The 25383-nt window shown below is 33.4% G+C and overlaps 1 protein-coding gene across 1 annotated transcript; it reads right to left on the bottom strand.

The window, feature by feature from the left end:
* Positions 1-10343: 10343 nt before the first annotated feature.
* On the bottom strand, positions 10344-12302 carry LOC130646032 (ATP-dependent DNA helicase RecQ-like). Its single transcript, XM_057452165.1, has 3 exons — positions 11788-12302; positions 10716-11375; positions 10344-10674 (listed from the first exon to the last, which is right to left on the bottom strand). Exons 1-3 carry the CDS (start codon positions 12300-12302, stop codon positions 10344-10346), a joined length of 1506 nt encoding a protein of 501 aa, XP_057308148.1.
* Positions 12303-25383: the final 13081 nt, after the last annotated feature.

Raw genomic sequence — 25383 nt, 5'->3', positions numbered from 1 at the left:
TTGTTTTGGATTTGTAGACTTAAATGTGAATGTGCTACGTAAGGATTAGATTGGCTACACTAGACTCAAACCCTTTAACAACTCGTAAATTTCAAAAACAATAATATTAAAACGCGTATTCTGCGTGTATCATTTCTTAAAGTGCCAACCAAACCACTCAGGGTTGAGTAGTTTGTATGACTCTAAATTTCCAGAATTTGTTTGTTTTGAACTTTTATGTTCAAGCACTCTTTTCGTTCTTTTTATGAACCCCAAATGAAGAAACTGAAGATGCATGGTGCTTTTCTGATGATTTTAAGAACCATTTAAAGGAAATTCAACCTTTTGTTAGTGATAATTCCCCCCTTTTGGTTTAGCTATGTTATAAATGCTCTAAATATATCGCATAAAATTACAAAATTTAAACGACGGATCTTTTCCACTGTTTTTCTCTTTGAATGGACTTTTCCACGTGTTTCCACTAGTGTTTTTAATACTTTTTTTGTCCACAATAGCAAAAACGATATGTTCTTAACAATTTTACTGCAATTTTTATGAAATTTATACGGGCTATTGACTAGTTTCTAATCAACAACATTTCCCTGTTTGAGAGTTTACCTGGGTTCTAAGAAAAACAATGAGGTATATTTTTAACTTTTTTATTAATTTGCTAACACGTATTTGGAAATTTAATTAAATCATACAGCGCATCCATCTGTGGCTGAGCACAACATTTTGTTATTTAATGTAAACAAACCTCTTAACACGAGGTCGCGCAAAAAATGTTCACCCTTCAGCGTATTTTAACCCTGAAAGCCGAAATAAACACGTTCATCCCTTTAAAATATTATGAACATTTCATAGACGGATTTTATCTAGCATAACAAGAAACTTGTTCAAACATAGCTGACTAATGGGGAAATTTATGCATGTTTGTTGCCTTCTTGAGATTCTTAAAAAAATCCGCAGTGAAATCTGTTACGGCTACCCCCAGCCTGCTAAGAATAGTTATTATAACAAACTCTTTAAGCATACTGATCTTAATATAATCAAATTATTCTTTCAATTATCAATTAGTTGTGCAGCTAGTAGTAATACCCCATTACATGCATCTCACACACATTTAAATAATCCTGCTGACTTAATCGAACGTACCGTTCCACAGTAGTTTTCTCGCATGTAAAAGTTTGATAATATAAAGTACTTTCCATCTTTGCACAAACTTGATAATTTTGCGTCATATTAAATGAAGATGAAACTTCTATTTTGGCACCCTTTAATTTACTGCCAAATAACATGGCAATATATACTTCGACACGCGTGATGACACTCGGTTTTGTCAAGCCAACTTTAATCCATGCGTTAGGTAATTGGCTATCTGTATGTTGACATGTAAGCCATTTTCCATCAAAAGCTCTTGAAGAGTACATATGCATCAACGCTGATGAATGCCACGACTGTCTCCCTTGTGACAAATTGATTTCATCTAAATCAAGTGATGTAACTTTAGAATTGTTAGATTTTTCTGAGAAGAGACATTTTTTATATTATTATTCTATCCCAAATTATTTAGTGTCAAGGGCAGACAGTTGCACAGATTCTAACTATAATAATATATGACTGCGTGTAAAACAATAATTACTGGAAATGAGGCCAAAAAGCCAACTAGTTTCCTGCCCATTTATCTAACGCGCATGAGCGTTTCTCTTGGCAATTGTATTTACTATAGAGAAAATATTGGTTTAAACGCTTATTATACTACTGTTTCCTTTAAAGAAATGATTGAATAAATAAGTTATAAATTCAGGCTACTAACTTATGGGCTTCAGTATAATATCTGTGTTGAAATCGTTTAAATCGTCGTTGGTTTCATCTTTTTCTTTTACACAATAACAATCGTCAAATGTTTTTCGTTCTTCTATCACCGTTGCAAATGAATCGAATTTCTTGCAATAAAAAATACATTCCACTATCAACGTATTGTGTTTTACCGCCACAGATGATGATGCTACTGTTTTTAACTCGTAGTAATGACTTGAAAATGTTTTTGTTGAAATCAGTAGCAGAAAAAGTAAAATCTTCATTTCATTTATGACCTTGAGAACTGCTTGTTGCGTATGTGACAAAATGCATTACGCAAAAAGCAACATAATAATTATGTTAGTAATTATTGTTTACAATTGTTCATATGTTACATTCGCATATCAATATAACCATAACCTTCCTTTTATTGTGTTTGCTTAAGTACACTCCATTAGCTCGCCAAAGCGTGAATATTGTTAAATTGCAGGGTTTATTTTTACTTTATTTATACATTATCATAATTTTTTTTTTCAAAAATGTGCAAGAAACAATGTGCAATGTATATGTTGATGGAGTTTTAGTAGAAAATCAATTTTGAAATGTGTTTTTTTTTTGAAAATCAAAAAGAAGAGAAAAAAATTGAAAAACAAAAATCAAAATTTTTTTTCTGCTATTCTTTCAAACATTTAATGCAATGAACCTACAGGTTCTTCTTAACCAACTCTCTGCACTCCTGCACAGAGTGTCTTATTAGGAGCATTTTAAAGGGAGCTGAGCTTATGTTAATATTTTATGTTATTTGACTTTTGTTTGCTATTGCATTTGCGTTGATCCTTATTTTCCTGGATTTGCTCAAAAAGTCCTGGGAATGAAGCTTATGTTAGTCTTAGAAGTGTTTGAGGTCAACTATTTATTTATTAATTATTAATAATCCCATATTAACTTTATGGGAGAAATCTAATAAATTTAACTACACCAATCAGAGGCGAAATATATTGTTCACTCTTCCTTTTGGTCCAGAAAAAGATGTTGACATTCATCAACAGTCTATTATAAAACACATTAAAAAGCGTTATTTTTGGTATAATATTTCCGATTAACATCCGAGTGAAATAAAGTTTGATCTAGCAGGATAGATTTGACGTAAATCTCGTCCCAAATGATTCTTATTTTCTTTGTATTGATTTTTTTTTCACTACAGGAACCTGAGATGTCCATGAGGGGGAGATTGGTGTGACGTATTTGTATTTGAATTTTCAATTATTGTTTTTTGATCTTTCTCTAGTTTTGAATTATTAATTTTCAATATGTTGTTTTTCGTATTAATAGACTTCAATAACCATTTCTATTCCGCAAAATACACAGACGGAAGAAACATACTAACATGAAAACGAGGTTAGTTTAGAGACAATTCTATTTTCCCAGCGAAGTGATGTACATTATAGTTTGTTTACCTATATTATTTCTCCAATTAAATTGTCGAATGAGCAAATTATGAACTTTGGTAAAATAAATAGAAATGGTATTTATTTTATACCAATTGGGCTTATTAAATTTGGTGGTTTACTTTGTTTTGTTCAGTTAGCTAAGGCTGATTGGTTTGGGTTTTATATTTTGCTAGTATTTTGGAACTTTAACCAATATTGTTGACATATATATATACACTTTATTCTTTGTTATTGATATATTTTATTTTCGAACACATCTGTGAATAACATTATGACTTGGTTATACTAAGCATGTTGGGTTGGTGGTATCAGGCTGAATACTGGTCTTCGTGTTATGTATTTAATAAATTGTGTCAAGAGAAATGCCATCACCCAAGGTAAAAGCATGCTTACTCATAAGTACCTTTGAGAATTTAAATATTTTGGCCTGTAAGAATGTTACAGTTGCAGCTAAGCTACAGATAATTGTTGTTTTTTAAATTCACAAAATGATCTGTCAATAATTAATATTTCTATAAGTATTGCCAGTAATATTATTTTTATAAGTATTGCTAGATTGTTATTCCACATCAAGTATATCTATGGGTATTGTGATTTTTTGACCAACAAAAGATCAACAAATTATGTAAAAATAATTTTTTTAAGGGTGTTCTTTTGAGACAAATCTGATAGGATTAACATAAAAACCCCTTCTGTGTTATACTTCTTAAGTTTCAGAACTTAAGCATTCTACTGTACAAGGACAATAGATTTTTTATATGGGAAACTATGTATTTGAATCAAATAATAATCAATAGGCATTTTTTGCTGAGGGGATAGGGATGATTCCTTTATAAGCTAGGAGAGAGAATTGTTGTAGAATACACTGGTCACGATTTGTTTCAAGTAACGTTTTTTCAATGAAACAACGTTTGGCCAGTTAAGCTGGGCAGCCCTCCTTAGATATGTTTAATACTCGATCGATTTACCACAATAACTTAACCAGATGGCCTGAAAAAGTTTATAAAGTTTTATATATAAACAGACGACCTTAGAACTAATAAATGGCTGTTTTATTTTTTAAGGATAACCCAGACAACATAACCTTACAAGTTAAACATTCGCATTATCAAAGTAGTTGATAGAGGCCTAATCTTGCTCTGTCAAGTTAATTTGAAAGAGGGCTAAAAATAAATATAAACAACTTGAATCTATTTTTTTAAAGAACAGAGCAACACTGCACCTACTGAATATTTTTATTTATGTAAATGTGTGACCTGTGACAAAAACATTCTCGTAAGAACAGCCGCATGTTCAGTGGTGTCTTAACCATTAGTTTATGCTAGAACCAAAAAAATAAAAAATTTGTGTTTAGTATTGTAGGTTTATCATTTCTTGAACATGTTTAAAGAATGATGAATCTACAATGTTAACATGAGTCTAAACAGACAAATCAAAACAATAAACAATTTCTGAGTACTGAGTACACTGAGTTGAGCCAAAATATGTTTATTATAAATATATACTAAATGGAAAAGTTAAAGCATATTAGCAAGGGAGTGTGACAAAAATAACAATACATAGCTGGGCAGCACATCATCCCTGTGTAGATATCTAGCTATAACATCCTACCTATCATATGTGGCTAAGATGAAAAGCTTGGTAACTTTTTTAGGAAAATAGTTGTACCCTATATAATTATATATATCAATAATAATTATACAATTTATATGAAGTTCCAGTAAACTAAACAAGCATTTTAGATCTTACAGTATAGAATATAAACTTTTTGGAGAATTAAGAAACAAGTCGTTTATTGACAGCTATATAGGTAGCTGAAACCAGATGAAAAGCTTGCCGATGAAATTTCTACAGATAAAGTAAAAAGACAAGTTCAAAGAGGTAGCAAATCAAGCAGCAAATTATGTATAATCCATAATTATATCTCAAAGTTAATGGCTAGATTCAAATGTAAAGGTGGAAAAAGCACGGCTTGCAGAACTAGCCATCGAACAGGGCTTTCTGCGACAAAAGATTTTGATTTTCAATTCCCGATTGAAAATAAAAATTATCAACTATTTTTGATTTTCCACTTCTAATTTGAAATGGAAATTCAAATGGTCCTACGGGCACACGCATTGTGATTATCTGTTTCGTATCATCTCTTTTCTTTCTACTACGGAAAAATTTTTCGGCGGAAGGTAAAACTTAAAGATCAGGAAGATAGATTTCAGCAGAGCGATTACCCATTTTAAAGTTTCATATTATTGCGCAACGCATTCTGGGAAGAATAGGGGCAGATTACCTGAATACCAATTGTGTCAGCCGATTCAGTGAGAAAAAATAGAGGACAGATTCAGATGCAGTATTTATTAATGAGGACGACTACAGCAAAATAATTGCTAAAAAAGAAGATGTCATTTCAGAAGATGCGGTCCAATTTATTGTGCCGCTGTGAGTTACTCATCGAACAGACACGATAAAAAATAACTATTATGGTTAGCCAGCTTTATCATCAAATTTCGTTCTCTTTTAGCTAGTTAAATAGGTTTACTTTACACAATGACAACAACTTAAAATTGTACTATCCAAAAATAAAGGTGTAAAATGCTTCTTTCTTTCTTTGTACGTTTTTTCATAAATGAGGCATTGAAGACAGCATTAACAACAACTCCCCTTATACCGCCTTAAAGAGGTTTCTTCCCCATGGCTTCATCATAACTTGGCGGATTTTCAAGGGATTGGTAACTAGCACCCGGTGGTGCAGACGCTTGACCATAAGCATCTTTATTATCGCACTTTTCTGTCTGCGCAGCTAAAGTTTGGTCGTACATAAAATACAAACTGTGGACATCAGGCGAGCCGTCAGCTTTGTTTTGGTGCACTGTTGCATCCATGGATGCTTTAACACGCCAACCATGCTTTGAGAAAACATTGATTAATGCGAGTACAAGTACTCTACCGTGGATGCCATTGCCTTTTGCCACAGAATGCCACGGTGAACCACCTAATTCGATCTAGGATATTTAATTAAATTAATTGGGTTGGTTCTGGATGGTTCTTAACGTTGGAGGAGTCTTTTTGATAATTTATAGACCCTAGTTCTATTTCTATACCTTGAGAATGCTGTATGAAATGAGCCCTATCAAATAAATTCGCGAAGTAGTAGTAAAGAGTACCTAATAATACCTAAGTGCCAACCTCGTCCCCAGGACCTCTTTTCGCTTTTTTGATATCGGGGATGGCGCGAAGAAGAAGGCCCTGGTCCCCGCCGGTCGGATTTGCAATATGATTGGTAGCCTCACTTTCACTAATTATGCTTAAAATTTATAAACATTCCGCGAGTGAGACGACTCGCCCGTATCATCAAGTTACAAACAAAAATGGTAGCCCCTCTGTCTGGTTGAGTGTCTGGTGCGCACATGGGAAAAGAAACTTGGATGGAAAATAAAATAAAAAGAAGAGGCAATTTTTTCATTCTGAAAATATAAAATAAAATGTTATAATTGGTTTTTCTACAGAAATGAATAGAGATATTTATGTAGCTAGCTATTTACAAGAAAAATAATGGTTTGTTGTTGATATGTAGTTTTGTAAATATATACATCATATATATACACTATGTGGCAAGCTCAGTACTAGCTAGCAGTAAAAATATTTTGCCAATGTAGGTGTTGTGATTAGCTAGATGATAGTATATCTGTAAAATAATTAAGAGTAATATAGCGAGAAATAGTAGGTTTGTGTACTCTACAAGGTATTTTCAAATTGGTAATCCCAAAAACTTAATTCAGAATGAACAAAAAAAATAACAAGGTAAAGTATATATACTTTTTGGCTATAACTAGCTTACATTTTTTTAAAATTGAGGAAAAAGTTTTTATTATATTTTTAGGTACAAACTACACCAAAGAAGTTATATGTACGAAAAGAATACGATGAATGTCATTGCAGGGTATGTGCCAAAGCCTTCCAAAAAAAGCATATGGTGAATATATTTTCAAATAAAGCAAAAGAAAAACAATTGCAACAAAAAATTATTAGAACATGTGGACTTGATATTACACAAGAGGATTTTTTAACAAAGTTAATATGTAGAAACTGTCACACGTTTATAAATAAAATGTGGGAATTTCGAAGGTCATGTCAAACTAATCAAATCGAGCTCCGACAAAAAGTTTCCATTAAGCGGCTGAACACTTTTTCACCCAGGAAAGACCAGGACAAAAAAAAGGTGTTATTGGACACTACACAATGTTTAAATCAACCAAAAAAAGGTTAAAAATGTCTGTTTCTGACAATAAATCTGAAGAAAAATCAAACAACAATATAGCAACACAGGATATTTACAACAACACATCAACAATAATTTTTAAATCTGTATATAATAAAGACAGTGACAAACTTTCATCTGAACCTTTTAATATATATCAGCAAAATGCCATTGAAAGAACAATCCATACCAATCAGCCATCTGCTTTATCACATGTTATCACACAAGTACCGCAAATGGATATATTACTCACAAAGGACATAACAACTAAAATCAATAATGCTGGCAAGAAACTGTGTAAAAGGAAAGGCAACTCATCTGTATTACTTAGTAAGGATTATACACAGTTGTCAAGCCATACAACAGATGAATTGTGGAAGGAATTAAGTGGTAATTTTCCTTTTGTTGTTGACATTTTCAATACTTTGTCAGGTAAATCATGTGATATTGCTGACTCTCCGAATGAGCTAAAAATACAGTATTGTTTTTTTTATGCAATCTTGATGAATAACAGATGGCATGAACTCAGTTTATTTCAGAGAATCAATAGTGTTTTGCTGATTGAAGGTGGATGCAGCAAACAGGTAAGGTTTAACATATATATACTTCCATATTTATCTAAAAAAATTATAGAACATAAAATTTTCCTAAAAATTTACAGAACAATTAAAAAAACAAAAAGGAACAAAATATCAAGAACACCAATGTCTCTTTCCAAACCAAAATAGATTTGGTGTGTCAAAAATGTAAGCATCATAAGCATATATAAGAAAAAGTAAGCATATGTTAAGGCTGTGCTCAAAATACACTAGGCTTATATATAAAAAAAGTGTAATTTATCTCATGCATACATTTTGCATTTAGCTGCAAATCCGACTAACAAAGCTTGGCATTTTTTTGTCTCCTTCAAAAAAGACCAATTTGTTGGAATTAATTGGTGGGCATTTTCTTGACTCGACAATTGCAAAAATAAAAGCAGGTTGTACATTTCGGGGAACAGGCAATAACTTTGATTTAAGAATTTTGAAAGGACATATGAGAAGTGATAACGATAATGAAAATCTACGCCTATTTGCCACCAATTTTCTGGAAAATCGTACCAACTTCACTAATTTTCCAAATGGTACACCAAGAGCAGATATCACAACAGTTCTTAGAAGTAAATTTACCTTAAATCAAGCAGAATGGAAAGCCTACATTAACACAACAAAAATTCTCATCGCTCGAGTGCTTCTGCAATTCTTTCCAAAGTTCAGTATCTTTAAGCAAATTGTTCCTAGCCACATAGAACACAAGTACACGAATAATTTGAGCAAAAAATCATTCATTGTTTCAATGCCAATAATGGATGCAAATGAGAACAAATATGGTGACTGTGTGAAAATACTAAGGACATATGAGGACTGGATTGAAGAACTATATAGTAAAGCTGGCTTGTTGCAAAATTTACCCAATCGGGAACATCCACCACTGACTGAAGAACCTGCTTCGGTTGTTGATACACAATCACATACGTTGTTTACAGAAAGTGATGTAATGAAGGAAATGAAAATTCCATTTTCCGGAGACCAGTTAACACGTGTGCGTTTTGCAGGTGCCAAAGACTTACTGGCTGGATCACACACTCCTACAGATCGCTTTGAACATTGCTCGCCTTTTAAGCCTGTAATGTGGCATTGCAAGGCTTCTCCTCTTCAATATTCCTACCACTTATTACATCAAGGTGATTCTGTCAATCAACAAGGAACTTTGAAATATTTTAGAGAAAAATTTAATCGAAAAAATGCAACACCCTCCAAAGTTCTTGACTCATATGATGGCAGTGAAGAATTATTTTTAAGCATGGAAAAGGCATATATTGTAACTGCTGCAATAAAATTCTTTGGTATGACTAATCTAGATGATAAACCGACTATCCATTGTTATCCACCTAATCTGGCACATAAGTCTACAGAAGAAAAACATCAGTATTTTGATCACGTTTTAACTGAGTTTGTCGACACATCATACGTTCTTCAAAAATTTGTCACTAAGAAGATGACTATGTACAGAACTATGGCCTATGCACAATTTTTTTAAATCTCTTACTGATGCAGTTAAAAGACACAGCAAAAGAGGGAGATGGAGACAGAAATCTTATTAACCAAAAATTACTTTTGGTTGTCTTCAAATCATTAGGAGCTTACAGCAAACATGCTATTGAGATGTTTCTCAGCATAGCTCAGATGGAATGCTTATTAACTCCCAGACTTTCTGAGGAGTTTAAGTGGTGTTTTTTTTAGCAACTGGAAAGGTGGGAAAGGAAATAACGTTTGGTACAAGAAATAATGAATAGAGTGACAAAGGGAATTGTTCAGAGAATGGGGGCAAATAAGTCAGTGAAATCTATCAGCAAAATCAGCAAGGCAGCAAATGGAATTAAAGAGATTGTGGAAAATTTTGATCAAAATGCTAAAATACATGCATCATTGACACATCATACAACGACTGACAGTATGAAGGAAGAAAAAGAAATGATAAAAGATTTAATACTGCTTCATCCATTTAACTACATACACGGACGAAAACATCACAGTTTTCCTAACATTAAAAGATCGCCCTTGCGTTTTTTAAATATGTTGATTTTCATTTATGGGTAGAAAAGCACAAGCAACTAATTTCCTTTGTTTAACATATATATATATACCCATAAGCTGACATAATTTCGCATTTTGGCTAATTGAATTTTTTTTGTGGATGAAATTGCAGATTTCACCAACTTTGTCATACCATGGTATATATATATATTATGTTTTTTACTAACCTATTTTAGGTGCATATTTGTCTATTAAAGCATATAATTCGTTAGAACACCTTTCATTTTAAATACCAAACATAGAAAGTAAGTCTGATTCACAAGAAATAAATGCTAATTCTCTCAGGATTTCATTTACAATGTTAGTGTTAATTTTACTGTGGAAAGGAAACATCACGTTTTCATCAGAATTGATATCTTCAACCGTTTTTAACAATTCTACTTTAAGCATCTCCATATCAGCCCCAACTATGTTGCATGCTATCTTCTTATTGTCGTCAAGTGCGTTTAATTTGATATCAATTGTAGAATCAGCACCAACATTACAGTTCTTGCAACAGTTAATCTGAGTTTTACTCTTAAATCCAAAATAGTTTAGCAAAAATACTCTGAGACATCTATCCCATACACAGTACTTTTCATTGACTCACTTATATACTTAGATGCCAAATCAGAATTGTTGAAATATAAAAGTGAATCACAAGCTACACCATTTCTTCCTCCTCTTCCAATTTCTTGCACAAATGACTCTAATGTTGATGGAGGACTTATGTGAATAATATTAGATATATTTGGAGCATCAACACCCATACCTAGAGCAGTTGTAGCAAATACTACTCTAATTCGTGAATCTGACTTCTTTAACTCCTTCAATATATCCTCTTTCATTTGTGTAGTATAAGAAGCATGAAACTGTGCAAACAATCTTGCTCTAGGACAAATATTGTCACCAACATAATGATTTCTTATAACATTTTCAAATAATTTGTACCCATACCCACAATATCTTAAATGCATGTAAATTATTGTCATGGGATAGTGTTCTCTTTGCACGTTTAATTTTTCAGCCAACGGTTTGAGAATAACTTCAAATCCTTTCAAACCCAAGTTAGAGTTTGGGCGTCTTTGTATGTTTAAATACACATTTTTTCGATTTGGCGATACAGCAATGACTTTATACGTAATAAGGGCGGGCGATTTTATCAAATATTCTGCAGTGTCTGGTGTAGCAGTAGCGGTTAGAGCCAATGTAACAGCATCTGGGAAAAGTGCCTTTAACGTGGACAACTCGCTAAAAAATTTTCGGAAATCCTCACCCCTATAAGTCAAATAAAGCACATTAAAAGTTTATATTTTTTAAAGAAACACATTATATATAATATATGTTATTTTATGTAGCAATATACAAAGTTTTAAATTTATGAATTTACTTGAACGGCATAGTTTTATTTATAATATATAGTATGTATGTATGTAGTTTTAAGTAGAGAGAGAGAAAATATTTTGTTTATAATAATTAAAAATACACACTGGAAGCTTGAGTTCACCATTGACAAAGTCAGGGTAGGCGAATTGATTCGTGAAGTGGAGACAACATCCAAAATAAAGTTTTACATTGTCGCATAACAAACATTTTAAAATTCGTTTCTAGCATAAAAGTGTTCGCCAGCCCTGTCTTTTTTTAAAAAAAAGCACAAAAAAAAATGATTCACTGGAGTGTTTTTACTTACCACATGCTTACACAATGTGCTTTATCTATAACACAACTGACAACATTTTCTTGGTAAACAGAACTTTTTAGCAATTCTCGTCCTCTGACACTAAGCAGAGATTCTGGGTTAGCAAATACTAGTTTTAATTCGCCATTTTCAATTGAAATTGGTATTTTAGGCTCACCATTCTCATCACACGAAAACAATTTTTCAGGCACAACTGTTTGCTCCAAATGAAGCACCCCAGCACCAATACCTCTCACTTCTAAAACTTTCAACTGGTCCTCTATGATAGAATTAAGAGGGCACACCACCAATACTATATTTTGGACACTCTTTCTTGGCAAAAAGTCTGCCAACAAATGAAACAACAAGGATTTCCCAAATCCAGTAGGTAAAACACCAATAACATCATATCCATTTAAAAGATGCTCGAAACATTTAACTTGCTGTGGCTTTAAGATAATATTATTTATGTTATTAATTAAAAAAGTTTGTTGCAATCTACAAAATAATTGCAATATCTTGTCCATTTTGAAAAACGGAACCCTTTTAACACTTTAACTCGCCGTTCACTTTTTGAAATAATTTTAAATTCTTAGTTTTACTCCATATATGGATGTCACATATCCATATAAAGAACTGTCGACATTTAGCAAAAGTGCTGACGCTGCAGTCTACACCCAAGATTTCTGGGTGTTGAAAGCGGCCGGGTCCAGGGCCTTTTTCTTCGCGCCATCCCCGATATCAAAAAAGCGAAAAGAGGTCCTAGGGACGAGGTTGTGCCCAATAACGTCATGTATGTTTCAATTTGTCCGCTTGACTGACATAGTCGACCCCCTGGCACCCGGACTATAAAATAAAGACTGTTATAAATATTAGTTAGTACAGTATCATATTATTGACTAGTCTATAGCCCTTGAAAAATTCACGGGGATTAGCCTTTTGTATATATTTTTGCATCACTACTTCGCGCAATCTCAGCAAAAATACACTTATTTGTGGGGTCTAGAATAAAGCTACGCAAAACCCTTATGACAGACGAAATCATGACAGAAACACTTCTTTAAAGTTTGTTCAGCTTATATTGTCCAATTAAACTTAAACAAGAATAAGACATTTTAGATATCAAGACAACTGCAATAACTTATGCCTTTTTTATATGTTTTTGCCGAAACCGTTTTTTGAAATAACTTTTTAAAGGTGATAAATTGTACAAATGTATTGCATTTATGTATAATATATATATACTAGTCGGTTGCCCGTGGAAAAATCCACGGGTTCACCCGTCCTTTTTTACCGCATTGTGTGCGCATCGCTACTTGCCCAGCTAACCTACCATTTTGCGTGACAGACGGACAGACAGACAGACAGACAGACAAATACGGGTATTGTAATATAGATGTAAACTAGAATATTTTAAAAGAACAATGAGGTTGGGCATAACTTAAAAAGAAGAACAAGGTAAAAACAAAGGCAAGGCTGAAATTTGATTAAAATGTCTTTATAACATCGAGCATAAAGTGGCCGGGGGCTATAAATCCGGAACTACTTATGCTCAAGTGATAAAACTTGGAGTACTTGTAATTACTGGATTTTGTGTGGCGCTTTTTGGGACATATATTTTATGATGGTAGCGCAATGAGAAGAAAAACAGCAGGATATTCTAACTCGTGGTTTTTTCCCTAAACTAAACTAAACTAAGACTAAATATTTATGATACCACTTTAAATTAACGAATGATATTTTTTAATGGCTTAACGACTGTGTTTTATCCACAATAAAAAATTAAAGGTTATTGATTGACAAAAAACTGTGGCTATCCATTATGGTCAGCCTAGCAAAAAGTCAAGTGTCGAAAGAGAAAGACATCATTGTTATTACCATATTGCAACTTTTAATGACTTAAAGAAGTACTGTGCTCAAATACTCACTACCTCTTATAATTAACTGAAGTGTTGAACAATAGGAAAACGATTGTGTTACCTGAAGAGAGTGTGGCTGGTTTAAGGTAGGTATATCTAACTGTAGCTGACCTATTGTATGTTAGCTGTTACATCAACCTAAAAGTCTAAAACCTACATAGAAAAAATTTTATTTTTGTCACCAATAAAGATTCTTGAAATTCTTTATTTACTTGAAATCTAAAAAATGCAGTTTCCACTAAAATTACTAAATTTATGGGCATCCGCTTAAGAGTCAGTCATTCGCTAAAATTAAATTATATCAACTTATCAAAACTGCTTCTGTTTACACAATCCCCTAATCATGATTTACGCTATACATGTAGTTGTGGCTCCTTTATGATTTTTTGTCGTGAGTTGATCTTACAGATAATGGTCTTAAAGCTTGATATTTAATTATACATTTCTTCTACTTTCACTGTGATTAGTTATAATTTTTGTTCTATCTTCCATTCCTGGCCTAGCTATTGTTAAACCTATTTAATCCGGGTTATTTCGAACATATGCAAAAAATATGCAAAAAATTATTTTGTGAGGTTCAAGTTACGTAGGCTCTTATTTTCCGTTACACAAAGTGGATAATAGAATAAGAAGTAGCTTCAAGTAATTGACAAGTGCATAACCTAAAGGTTTGGCTCAATAATCATAAAAAAACGGCAGGGCGTGAAATCCACCCCCGATAGTCATAAAAAAACGTGTGTACTATTTTCTACAATCGTGTTTAAACATTTTGAGGAATAAATGCTTAATTTCAAAGACCATCCCCCCAACAATGATTGTGAAAGCTCCCATGTCAACGTTTACAACGGAAATAGGATCTTAGGATATTTGGTTAAATCGGAAATCTCAAATCTGTGATAACTCTTGCTGGCATCAACACAACAGGCATAATTTTTCTCGATTTGTTAGCATTTAATGACCATCACGATAATTGTTCCATAATGCTGACACCGCAGAAAATGTGACTAAGCGGATTTTCAACGTTTCTCACCCGCCCTACACATCTGCCTGAGTAGAGCATTTGTCGCGTGATTATGTTTTGTTTTTTGAGAAATGCAAGAAAACAGCAATTTTTTTTAAATAGATATTCAAACGGTTTGTAGGAGTGTGCCATACAATTTCCTATTAAGTAACCAGTCTCTGTTTACTACATGCAGTAGTATAGCCAGTTGGTCATTATCATTTGCTGAATTGAATTTGCACAAGTTAATAACTATAAGTTTTTCTTATTTGAAAACTTTTAACAAAAGCAATATGCCAAGATAAGACTATGAGAACTGCTATAGCACGTTATTTAATGTTCTGTACAAACAAAGAATTAGGAAAAAACAATAAATACGAGAAAGTCATCAAGAAAAAATGGTTTATACAAGCGCTTTTTAAAGCCGCCTATAAAATCAGGTTTCAGATAAAAAATTAAGTTATAGCCTCACCATGAATAAGTATAAAATTGTCCCAAATATTTTTTTCTTCAATGTAAGCTCCAACTGAATGGAAAAAATCAGAAAATGTCAACAAACTATTACATGTCGAACAAAAATTATGACAAGCAATAAGGACTGGGTTAGAGCTAGATATAACATATTGAGTTTAACCGTGTAAAAATCGCAGACTCGGGTGCTTTCTAGTACCTTGGTCATAATCGACAAGAGGATTTCACTACTAAGCAGAAATATATTTGACACTAATGGTTTTCATTTAAATAGAAAACGGAAAGCGGAAAGAAAATTACATACTGCAATTGCATCACGATCATGAAATGCAAAAACTTTAACTATTGCCAATGACAAGCCAGCTTTGTCCAACACTTTCCTACAAGATTCCACCTGCGTCAATTTCCTGTTTAGTCAACGCCAGAGGGGTTAGAAGTAAAGGACGAAAAATTTAGTTTTCTATTTTAAGTAATATTTTTCGCATAACATGCCAACGACTCTCCTTATCATTATTGGGAATCGGTGCAAACTAAAAAGTCATTGTTATTGTTGTCGTCGTTGTTGTTGTTGCTGTCGTCGTCGTTGTTGTTGTTTATGTTTGTTGCAATAAATTTTTCTTCAGTTCAAATCTGTATGAATCTGGACTTTGTTTCTCTTTCCAAGAGATTACGTCAAGTTAGAGGAAGGGGAGGTGGACATTTGTTTTTAAGTGGTGTGTGGCCTTGTGGTTATGGAGTTCGCTTCGTAATAACAACACACGGTCCACAGCGTGGCTATGTTTAGCATGTGTCTTCACCACAGCTACACGGGTCAACCCATGCCATATGAAATTGTGCAGGCAATGCGGTGTATACCTAATGTATACATTCAGAACACAGAACCCACGTTAATAACAGTGTTTTCAACACTGAAGTGGCTATATCCTGTATAAGAATTCAAAATAATAATAAGTTAAAAAATCATTATATGGAATTTAATTTTGGAATATTATTTTATGGACGACTTCATATATTTTTCAGTTTAGCAAAAATACAATTTACGGTGGTTTTAATTTGACATTTTATTGAAAATAATTTGAGAATTTATAGAAAAAAAAACAAGCCTAGATTGCAGCAAACGGTATCTCACTTATATCTCACTTATTGTATTGTTGACACTGTTTGCCTAATTCTTGCAATCGCGATAAAATTCCAAAGAATCTGAATCTATACGAATGACTAAATTTTGTGTTATTTCTAAGGTTATTTCTAGCTATACTGACCGCTTTTACTCTTGTTCATGATGCTTTTCTATGGTTGACTAAGGCATGTTTTAAAGAGATTTTTAATTAATTGAAAAGTTCAAATAATAAAACATTCAGTACTTCCAATGAGATTTAAAGAGAAAAGGAGATACATTTAAGCAAATTTCATTTAAAATCTATTCAATTTCTTATGTTTACGCGCTCCTTTGAATGCCATCCGTAGCGCCACCTTTGCCGTACTTTTACATGTCAAAAGTTTAACCTCCTCCTTTAAACCTCCTTGGTACCAACTCTGCTTGATTACGACATTTTCTCTTTCTTACCCCACACGTACTAAACCTTTTAGGAGCCACAAAACTAAGGGTAGAGGTTAATAACTGTCCTCTCTCTCTCTTTAACTTTTGATCCAGAGCTGGTATTACAACGAAACTTTGCATGACATAGTCAGTTTTTTAATGATATTTTGACGAAGCGTTTCAGGACAAGGTTTGCTACCTTCGCCGTCACTTAATATAGAATACTGCTATTATTATAAAGACTGGTAAAAAAAACTACAAACTCGCAGGTTCTTAGATTTTTCGTGCGTCGTAAATATTTCCCTCGCCGGTGTTTCGTGCATTAATGTTTGCTCTTGTTAGCAAAGTATTAAAATCACTCCGCCAATGGCTCAAAGCGAACCTGCGGCGCACAGAATACGGGTGTCGTTACAGAGACTAGCAATTAGCTTGTGAATGAATCCACGGGTTGCCTGTCCGTTATATATCGCATTTCGTGTTTCCGTAGCGCCGCTCTTTTCTCACGAACAAACAGACATAATAAAGACATTGATATAAGAGATAACCGGTGAAAAATTAACTGGGTCATTCGTCCTTGCAAATCCACGGGATTTCTAACATCGCAAGAAAGTAAATCAAAGTTTATGCGCATTTTAAGCACTGTTTACCTAAACTATGTATCCGCAAAAGTAGCATTTCCTCAATTTATTGGCTGCAGAGAAATCGCATCTTGATACTTTTTGACAACTTCATAAAAAAGAAGAAAAAGTGCCATTGTATTTTTGTGTATTATGTTATCAATTGTAGTTTGTCAATCAGAATTTTGCCTTTTCTGCTTTCCTTAAAAACATAGCGCTCAAGATTAGGGTAGAAATAAATCTTTGTGTGTTTTCCTTCTGTTTTTACTTGTTATTGTACAGAACAAGTTACAAAAGTAGCGTTAAAAGACGTGGTCGTTCGTCATAATACGTTAAAAATACGCACAACCAGTCACCTACACTAATAATAGATATTTTAACACACTCATTTTAGTCTTAAATTACGTAACAAATTCCTCATGCAATGAGCCATCCAAAGCTAGTAGTAATAACCCATAACTTGCATCTCACATACTGTCAAAGAACCCTGTTGATTTAACACCAATCGGACATATCGACCTAAAACAGTTTTGTCGCATTTGAAAGTTTCTAGAATAAAGGGACGTTTTTCCAACTTTGCACACACCTGATAGTTTTGCATCATGTCAAATGAAGATGAAACTTCTATCATAGCGTTCTCTATTAGGCCGGTAGTAAAAGTTGGACTATATATTAGGACACGCGCGATGATACTCGGTTTCGTCAAATCAACTTTGATCCATTCGTTGCTTAATTTGTTGTCTGAGAATTGACATGTAAACCATGGACCATCAAAAGCGTTAGAAGAATGCATTTGAGATAAAGTTGATGAACTCCACAATGGTTTTTCTTGTGACAAATTAATTTCATCTAAAATAGAAACTTTTTCTTAATTCACAACGTCAGCTCGGTTCTATCATTGTTGTTACTTTTAATTCTTAATTATAGGCGACACACTTCAAAAGTCACACAGTCTAAATCAATGCTTAGTTGGTACAGATTTACCATAAACACGGATGTAATATCAATTATTGTTGTATTTTGAAAATACTTTAAAGAAAGAAACTTTGGCGAAAGAAAATTTCAAAGTCCGAATTAAGGAAAATAACTATCCAAATAATTAAAATAAATGGTTTACAAATATTACACGAATAAGAAAAGTAGCTTAACCCTATTCGGTCCGGGGTTTTTCGAACATACTATGACCGGGGGGGGGCGGATTCCGCCCCCCCTCGATAACTTTTCATAGGTTTGTTCAAATTGAATCAAACTTGGCACACTTATAATACGTCATAAAAGGAACAAAATGGCGCCAAAAGAAATTTGCTTGCGTCAGCACATTTTCTGTGACGTCATCAAAAGCTTGAAAATTGTTAAAAATGCCACTATCTGCTTATTATATAATTACTTTTGTTCTAGAGCGAATTTTTACATTCTGTTTGAAGTTTCTGAAAGCTAAATAAAAGTTATTTAACATATTTTCCGGTTTTTACATGGATCAAATGAAAAATTGCCAAAAATTGCTCGAAAATCCGTTTTTTTCCGATTTTCGGGTAAAATCCGACAAAATCGGGAAATCGGATTAGTCACGTGTTCAAATTATTCAAAATGATTCTTCTTGATGAAACAAAGTTGTGTTGCAAGTTTCAAGTTCTAAGGATAATCCTAACAGGAGTTATTATATTTTCCCCATTATAAGGATTTCATAGAGATTTTTAGGGGTAGTTTCGAGTAATGGCCAATATCAAAGCCTCCGAAAGGTATGGGACCTAAAAAATTAGCATGCAGGTGTCTAATAGATAAATGTTAAAACTCAGTAAGTATCATAGCCATATAACAAAGCAATCAGGTGTTATTAAAAAAAACCGTCAGGGGGGGCGGAATCCGCCCCCCCCCCGGACCGAATAGGGTTAAAAGAAGTTTATTAAAAAACGAAGTCCTGTAATGAATAAAAATGCAATAATTCATTAATTCATTCGCAATTAAGTCTGTTTAAGTTTTTCGCGCAACTTCTCTTCCTTTAAAGCACAATTGTAGGCAAACAAGTCAAGGCTGGTTTCCATTTGTCTGGATCGGACCGGATCGGACACGGAGCCGATAAGTTATTTATCGGTGCACACGCAGAAGAAGGTGTTTTTATCCAATACATTTTGAAGCCAGATAGAGGTTTTTTTATTTAAAATAATTCGAGACTGTTTAAAAACCGATCCAAAAGAAGTTGAAAATTTTCTGTTCCAAGGATTCTTAATCAATACTGGATCGTTTTTGTAAAGCGTTTGATCACGTGATGTAAATTTAAAAGTAAAGCTAAAGCTAGCTGGGTCTGTTACTAGATAGTTTTTCATTCCTACATATTAAGTATCATTCAGCCTTTACTAGTAACATTTTTCATAACTATATATCCTTATTCTTTCCTAGCAATACTTTATGGCTGTGTGGGGCGAAAAAAAGGAGGTTTAAGATGGACTTACGTCAAAAATAAGATGTTCAACTTAAGATAACCAAAAATATTTTACATACAATCGTAGTTCCAGTATTTTATATTCTTAAAAAAGGAAATTATTTTTGTCGTGTTATTCAATTACATATTCGACTTTTTTCTTCTTTACTAGTTTTGATATAACAAGTTCACAAACTGAAAGCCAGGATTCCCTAATGGGCATTCTTTCTTCAGAAATTTTATAAGGTCTGCTATTGTTAAGAAAATTGCTATTTATGTGGCTGTATATGTATATTCAGTCCTACAAATTCTATTTCCCTTAACCCAATTCGGCCCGGGTTTTTTCGAACATATTATGACCGGAGGGAGGGCGGAATCCGCCCCCCTCAATAACTTTTCATAGGCTTGTCCAAATTGAATCAAACTTGGCACACTTATAGTACGTCACAAAAGGAACAAAATAGCAGGAATTAAGTTTTGCTTACGTCAGCACATTCTCCGTGACGTCATCAAAAGCTTGAAATTTGTTCAAAATTATCTGCTTAAAATTCAATTACTTTAGTTCTAGAGCGAATTTTTACATTCTGTTTGAAGTTTCTGAAAGCTAAATAAATTTTATTTAACATATTATCCGGTTTTTACACAGATCGTATGAAAAATTGTCAAATATTCCCCAAAAATCCGGTTTTTTCCGATTTTTGGATAAAATCTGGAAAAATCGGGAAATCGGATTAACCACGTAACCAAAACATGCAAAATGATTCTTCTTGATTAAAAAAAGTTGTGTTGTAAGTTTCAAGTTCTAAACATAATCCTAACAAGAGTTATTATATTTTTCCTATTATAAGAGTTTCATAGAGATTTTTAGCAGTAGTTTCGATTAACAGCCAATATCAAAGCCTCTGAAAGATATGGGACCTAAATACTTTGCATGCAGGTGTCTAACAGATAAATATTGAAACTCAGTAAGCATTGTACCCATGCAACATAGCATTGAAGAGTTATTAAAAAAAACCGTCAACGGACCGAATAGGGTTAATGTTCATGCAACTTTACTTAAATTATTTATTTTTAGGCTGCCTAAAAATGTCAAGATTTAACAAATTTGATAATTCTACAAATTCAATGCCAGCTTCCACAACAATAGCACCAGCTTCCACAACAACAACAGCAGCTACTACAACAGCAAAAACACAAACAACAACAACAACACAAATAAACAAAAACACCAGCTGAATCAGAGCGAGAAGGTCTCAATGAAGTAAGGTCCACTTTCCTTACCATCCCTTATAACCCCTACTTCTCTCGGATATTGTCATCACCTTATTTCCAAAAAAGTTTTAGTCTAAATATATTATTTTCTCTATTTTAGAATCTATCCTACCGAGCATATCTGCGGTACCGCAGAAAAATCCAGGACCCAGGTCCAGGGCGTCATATTTGGTGTAGCGTCGCCTTGGGGGCAGGGAGCGTGAGGGCTTCCGCTGGCGGGAGCGGCCTCGGCCCTCTTTTTCTTAGTTTGGCATTCAATACAGTTGTCTTAGTATTCAGTTTTAGCCCAAAATACCACTGTCAATATTTTGCAGATAACGTAATAATGTTTGTAGTCTTTTGCATAGTTAGTATCAATACTACTAATATTCATAGTTTATTTAAAAACAATACGATATTTAAAAATCTTGGGCTCTTTGTCAGTCTTCTATGAAAGTTTTGTCTGCTTTTCCTTAGTTTCGCATTAATGGCATCAGTAGTCAGTTTTAGCCAATATCAATATTTTGCATAGTTAGTATTTCTAATATTTATAGTTCATTTCAAAAAATATGATGCATAAAGAATCTTTTGTCAAAAATTAAAAAACTCAGTCTGATGCCTTTTAGCCTTGTTTAATCTTTATGTTTAGTTCTTTTTCTCATATAGTTATTTTACTTCGCTTTGTTATTATCATAGACAGTTATTTTACTCAATGCAACAAGTTCTACACAAACCACTGTATTATTCATCTTTACCCTGTTATATGTCTACTGGTGTTATGTAACGTTTACGTTAACGTTAACGTTGTAATGTTTGAACGTAGCTACATTTAATCATTAAATTAGTTCGTAATTTACATTCTCTCAAAACTTCGAAGTTTTAATGTTAAACTCTATATATTTTGGTTTAAAGCTGGCTACAATGAGGTTGAAGATTATCCAAAACTTTTTTCTTTGGATAACCTTTTGGCTAAACCGATAACCCTGTGAGAAGCAGCTAATACGAACAACATAAATGTTCGGGGGACCAGCAATCCTGAACCTATCAAATTTGTATCTGCATGAGTGTTGATTTGTTCCTTTTTTTAGTAGAAAGCATCACACGAGTTACTACTTGAGCAATCCCCTAAGAAATGTTATCCTGTGTTATAAGGTAAGTTTTTTTTATTCTACTTACTTCCCTTCGTCATTGATGGCTTACGCCGGCGTTTCGACGCAGGGTTTCTCGGCTAGTCTATATTATAATACCCGTATACATGTATCTATATATATATATTGGCGGCCACTATCACCAATATCAACTAATAAAAACTTCATTGCGTAACGCCATTAATACTATGCTGTGGGTCTTTGTATAATTGAAAAAAGATGGACCTTCACGTGCTGGGGCTTGCATTACCACATGCTTTCCATCAATTGTGTCAATAAAGTTAGGGAACTGCCAAAGTTTCTCGAACCTTGCAGCTCTTTTTTTCCATTCAACTTGCGTTGATGGACATTTCAATTACCCTGCGCCCGACAATTTTTCACATATGGCATGTTTAACTTATAGTTCTACCAACTTTTGTAGTTCCGATGCAATAAATGCCCGCTATGGTAGATTTTGCATCTCCAGTCACTAGATATCTTAAAGTTATGCACGAATGTTGCTCAGCAGATATGCCTTCACGTTTTAAATTCAATTTAGAAATGAATGGTGCAACATAACATAATAATTTTTCGTATTTTCCAGGTAACATGCAATATTGTTTCGAGAAAAATGTTACCAAAGAGGTGTAGATCTTAAATTAATAGATGGTATTTCTTTTTTCTTTCATGGAATTTCTTACGCACTATCTTTTTTTTATTTGTTCCTTAAAATCATTAAAAGTAGCAAGATTCTAATATTTATTGCAGCCACCTTTGTTTACATTTTTTAAATGAAAATTTGCGCTCTTTTAGAAGTGGAAATCTTTACATGGATCTGGATCGGATTATATTTCGATCCCATCCTGATCTGATCCGGTACGATCCAGACAAGTGAAAACCAGCCTTCAGTGGGAAGAGACTAATCCAGCTGATGGGGTTATGGGCTTGTCTCGGCAAGAGCTTTGTTATAAAAAATGCTGGAGAAATGCGTAATTCACAAGCAATTTTCTTGAAAGAAATAATAAAAATAAAAAATTACAGGTAAAAGAGACTAACCTATCGGTTTCAAGAGAACATCGTCAGTTGAGCTGTTTGAATCGTCACTGTCTTTTTCTTTTTCTTTCACACAATAACAATCGTCAAATGTTTTTCGTTCTTCTATCACCGTTGCAAACGAATCGAATTTCTTGCAATAAAAAACACATGCCACTATCAGCGTATTATGTTTTATAGCCACAGATGATGATGCTACCGTTTTCTCCTCGTAGTAATGACTTCCAGATTTTTTTGTTAAAACCACCAATAAAAGTAGTAAAATCTTCATTTTCTTAACTCTTTCCTTGTTGCGTGATTTGCGGAAAAGAAGAATGGTGCATATGTCCCATTCACATGTTAATATCTTATTTTATCACATTTTCTTAAGTTTACTCTCCTACAGTGCCAACCTTTAAATTGAGGGTTTCGTTTAAATCTATTTTATATGTAAATTGTTATAAAGGTTTTCTTCGATAACACGCAAAAAAGACAATATAAGATTTTTAATAGGGGAACACTTTAAACGCTATTCAGCTGGAGGTTTAAATGAGTCGTGTGGTCAAAATGCCCTCTTCTAAGCCAATGTTTTATTTTTAAAATTAACTTGGTAGATAGCAACTATTACAAACTGACGAAGATTTCAGTCTTGCTTTCCTTTTCGTCGTACCGAGTTATTAATTACTGGTACATTGACTCGTTGAAAAATCTACTTAGTTAGGCAAATAGCGGAAAAGATGTGCTTTTTACAAACAGTTTAAATAGATATTGGTTATAAACGGGTTTTTTTGACGACGTCATCAACTCGTCTGTTCTAAAACGATTGTGTTGCTCCAGCTTTAGGAAAATGATTCCATTTTGTCCCCAGGTGGTTCGTAGTTACCTACGCGGTGAAAAACAACTTTAACAAATTTAAGAGCATTGGAATGGCTTTACTAATCTTGCCAAGTATATTTGCGTCAGTCCAATGCAATGAGTTAGTGCCTTACCGTCCAAAAACCTAAGAAATCAGACAAATCAGAAAAGAATAAGTTTAAATAGAGCGCAAAGAATTCCTGAAACAATATATAACCTAGGAGGATGGATAGAAAAAAGAAGGTACATTTTTAAAGTTTATTTTAATATAACTCCGTTTTCTAAATAATCCTTCCTTTGTTAAATATGTTTAAGATATTGGTAGTGTAGCGCATAAATTATGCTAGATTAAAAACTACTGAAAATCGATTGGTTTTTGTTAATAATCAAAACAAAAAACGACAGGGCATAAATTTTATAACCAAAACAAAAATGGAGTAAGTAGCCTTGCAAATAGTTGTAGCAAACAAATTTTAAATAAAATGGTACAAAAAATTTTTAGTCTTTTCACAAACTATATTAGCATGATTTTAATGTTGATACCACGTCACGGACATCACCCAATTTGGCACTAAATGTTAATGCTTGTCAAGTATAAAATTAAGTTCTTCAGAAGTTAAAAGCAAAACATTCACACCAATTAAAATAACACTTTTTTGTGTGTATGCTCATGTTTCGTCATCCTTCTTTTGTATTTCCCTGTAAAAAAAAAAACAAAAAAAACTATACACCAGATAGGGGATTTTTGCTTAAAATATATTTAAACGTTTGCTATACAACAACAATAAGACAATCTAGGTCTGTATTTTGCATGTTGGTCTCCTTAACTTGAAGAATCGTTTCACTAAAGCCATGTTTATCCAACGTCAATAAAATTTTTAAGCTATTTTTAGGTAAAATTTGTTAGGTTAGTAAAATAATCTTTAAAGTCAGTTAAGTAACAGAAAACAAGCAGTATTAAGGGTAGCGTAGGCAAGCAGCAAATTTGTTCCAACCTGCATTGAGATTTGCAGATGGTGTTACCATTGAAAATGGGTCATGTTCGTGCTCTGAAGTCCTCACAAGAATAAGTCGGTTCGACCCGTCAGCTTGATTGTCCTCTATGATAAAAACCTATCTTATTGATCCAGGTTATCTGTGCTGTGTTGGTTGGAGGATGCGAAAACAAATTTTCAATGATAGCCTTTTTAAAATTAGCAACAGCGCCCGTACTCTGCCATAGAGGCCGCAATTTTTGACGTTTTTTTCTCATATATACCTACCTACGCCAAAAACGTCAATGCATGGCAACTAAAAGAACCATACGTCAACCTTAAAAAGGCGGCCACTCTTATTGTGATTTCAATATGGATGCTACCCCTAACCATTTGATATGTT

The sequence above is a fragment of the Hydractinia symbiolongicarpus genome, chromosome 5, assembly GCF_029227915.1.
Source record: "Hydractinia symbiolongicarpus strain clone_291-10 chromosome 5, HSymV2.1, whole genome shotgun sequence".
NCBI classification, from domain to species: Eukaryota; Metazoa; Cnidaria; class Hydrozoa; order Anthoathecata; family Hydractiniidae; genus Hydractinia; species Hydractinia symbiolongicarpus.
The sequence above is the reverse complement of the archived record's forward strand: the minus strand, read 5'-3'. Positions and strand labels throughout refer to the sequence as shown.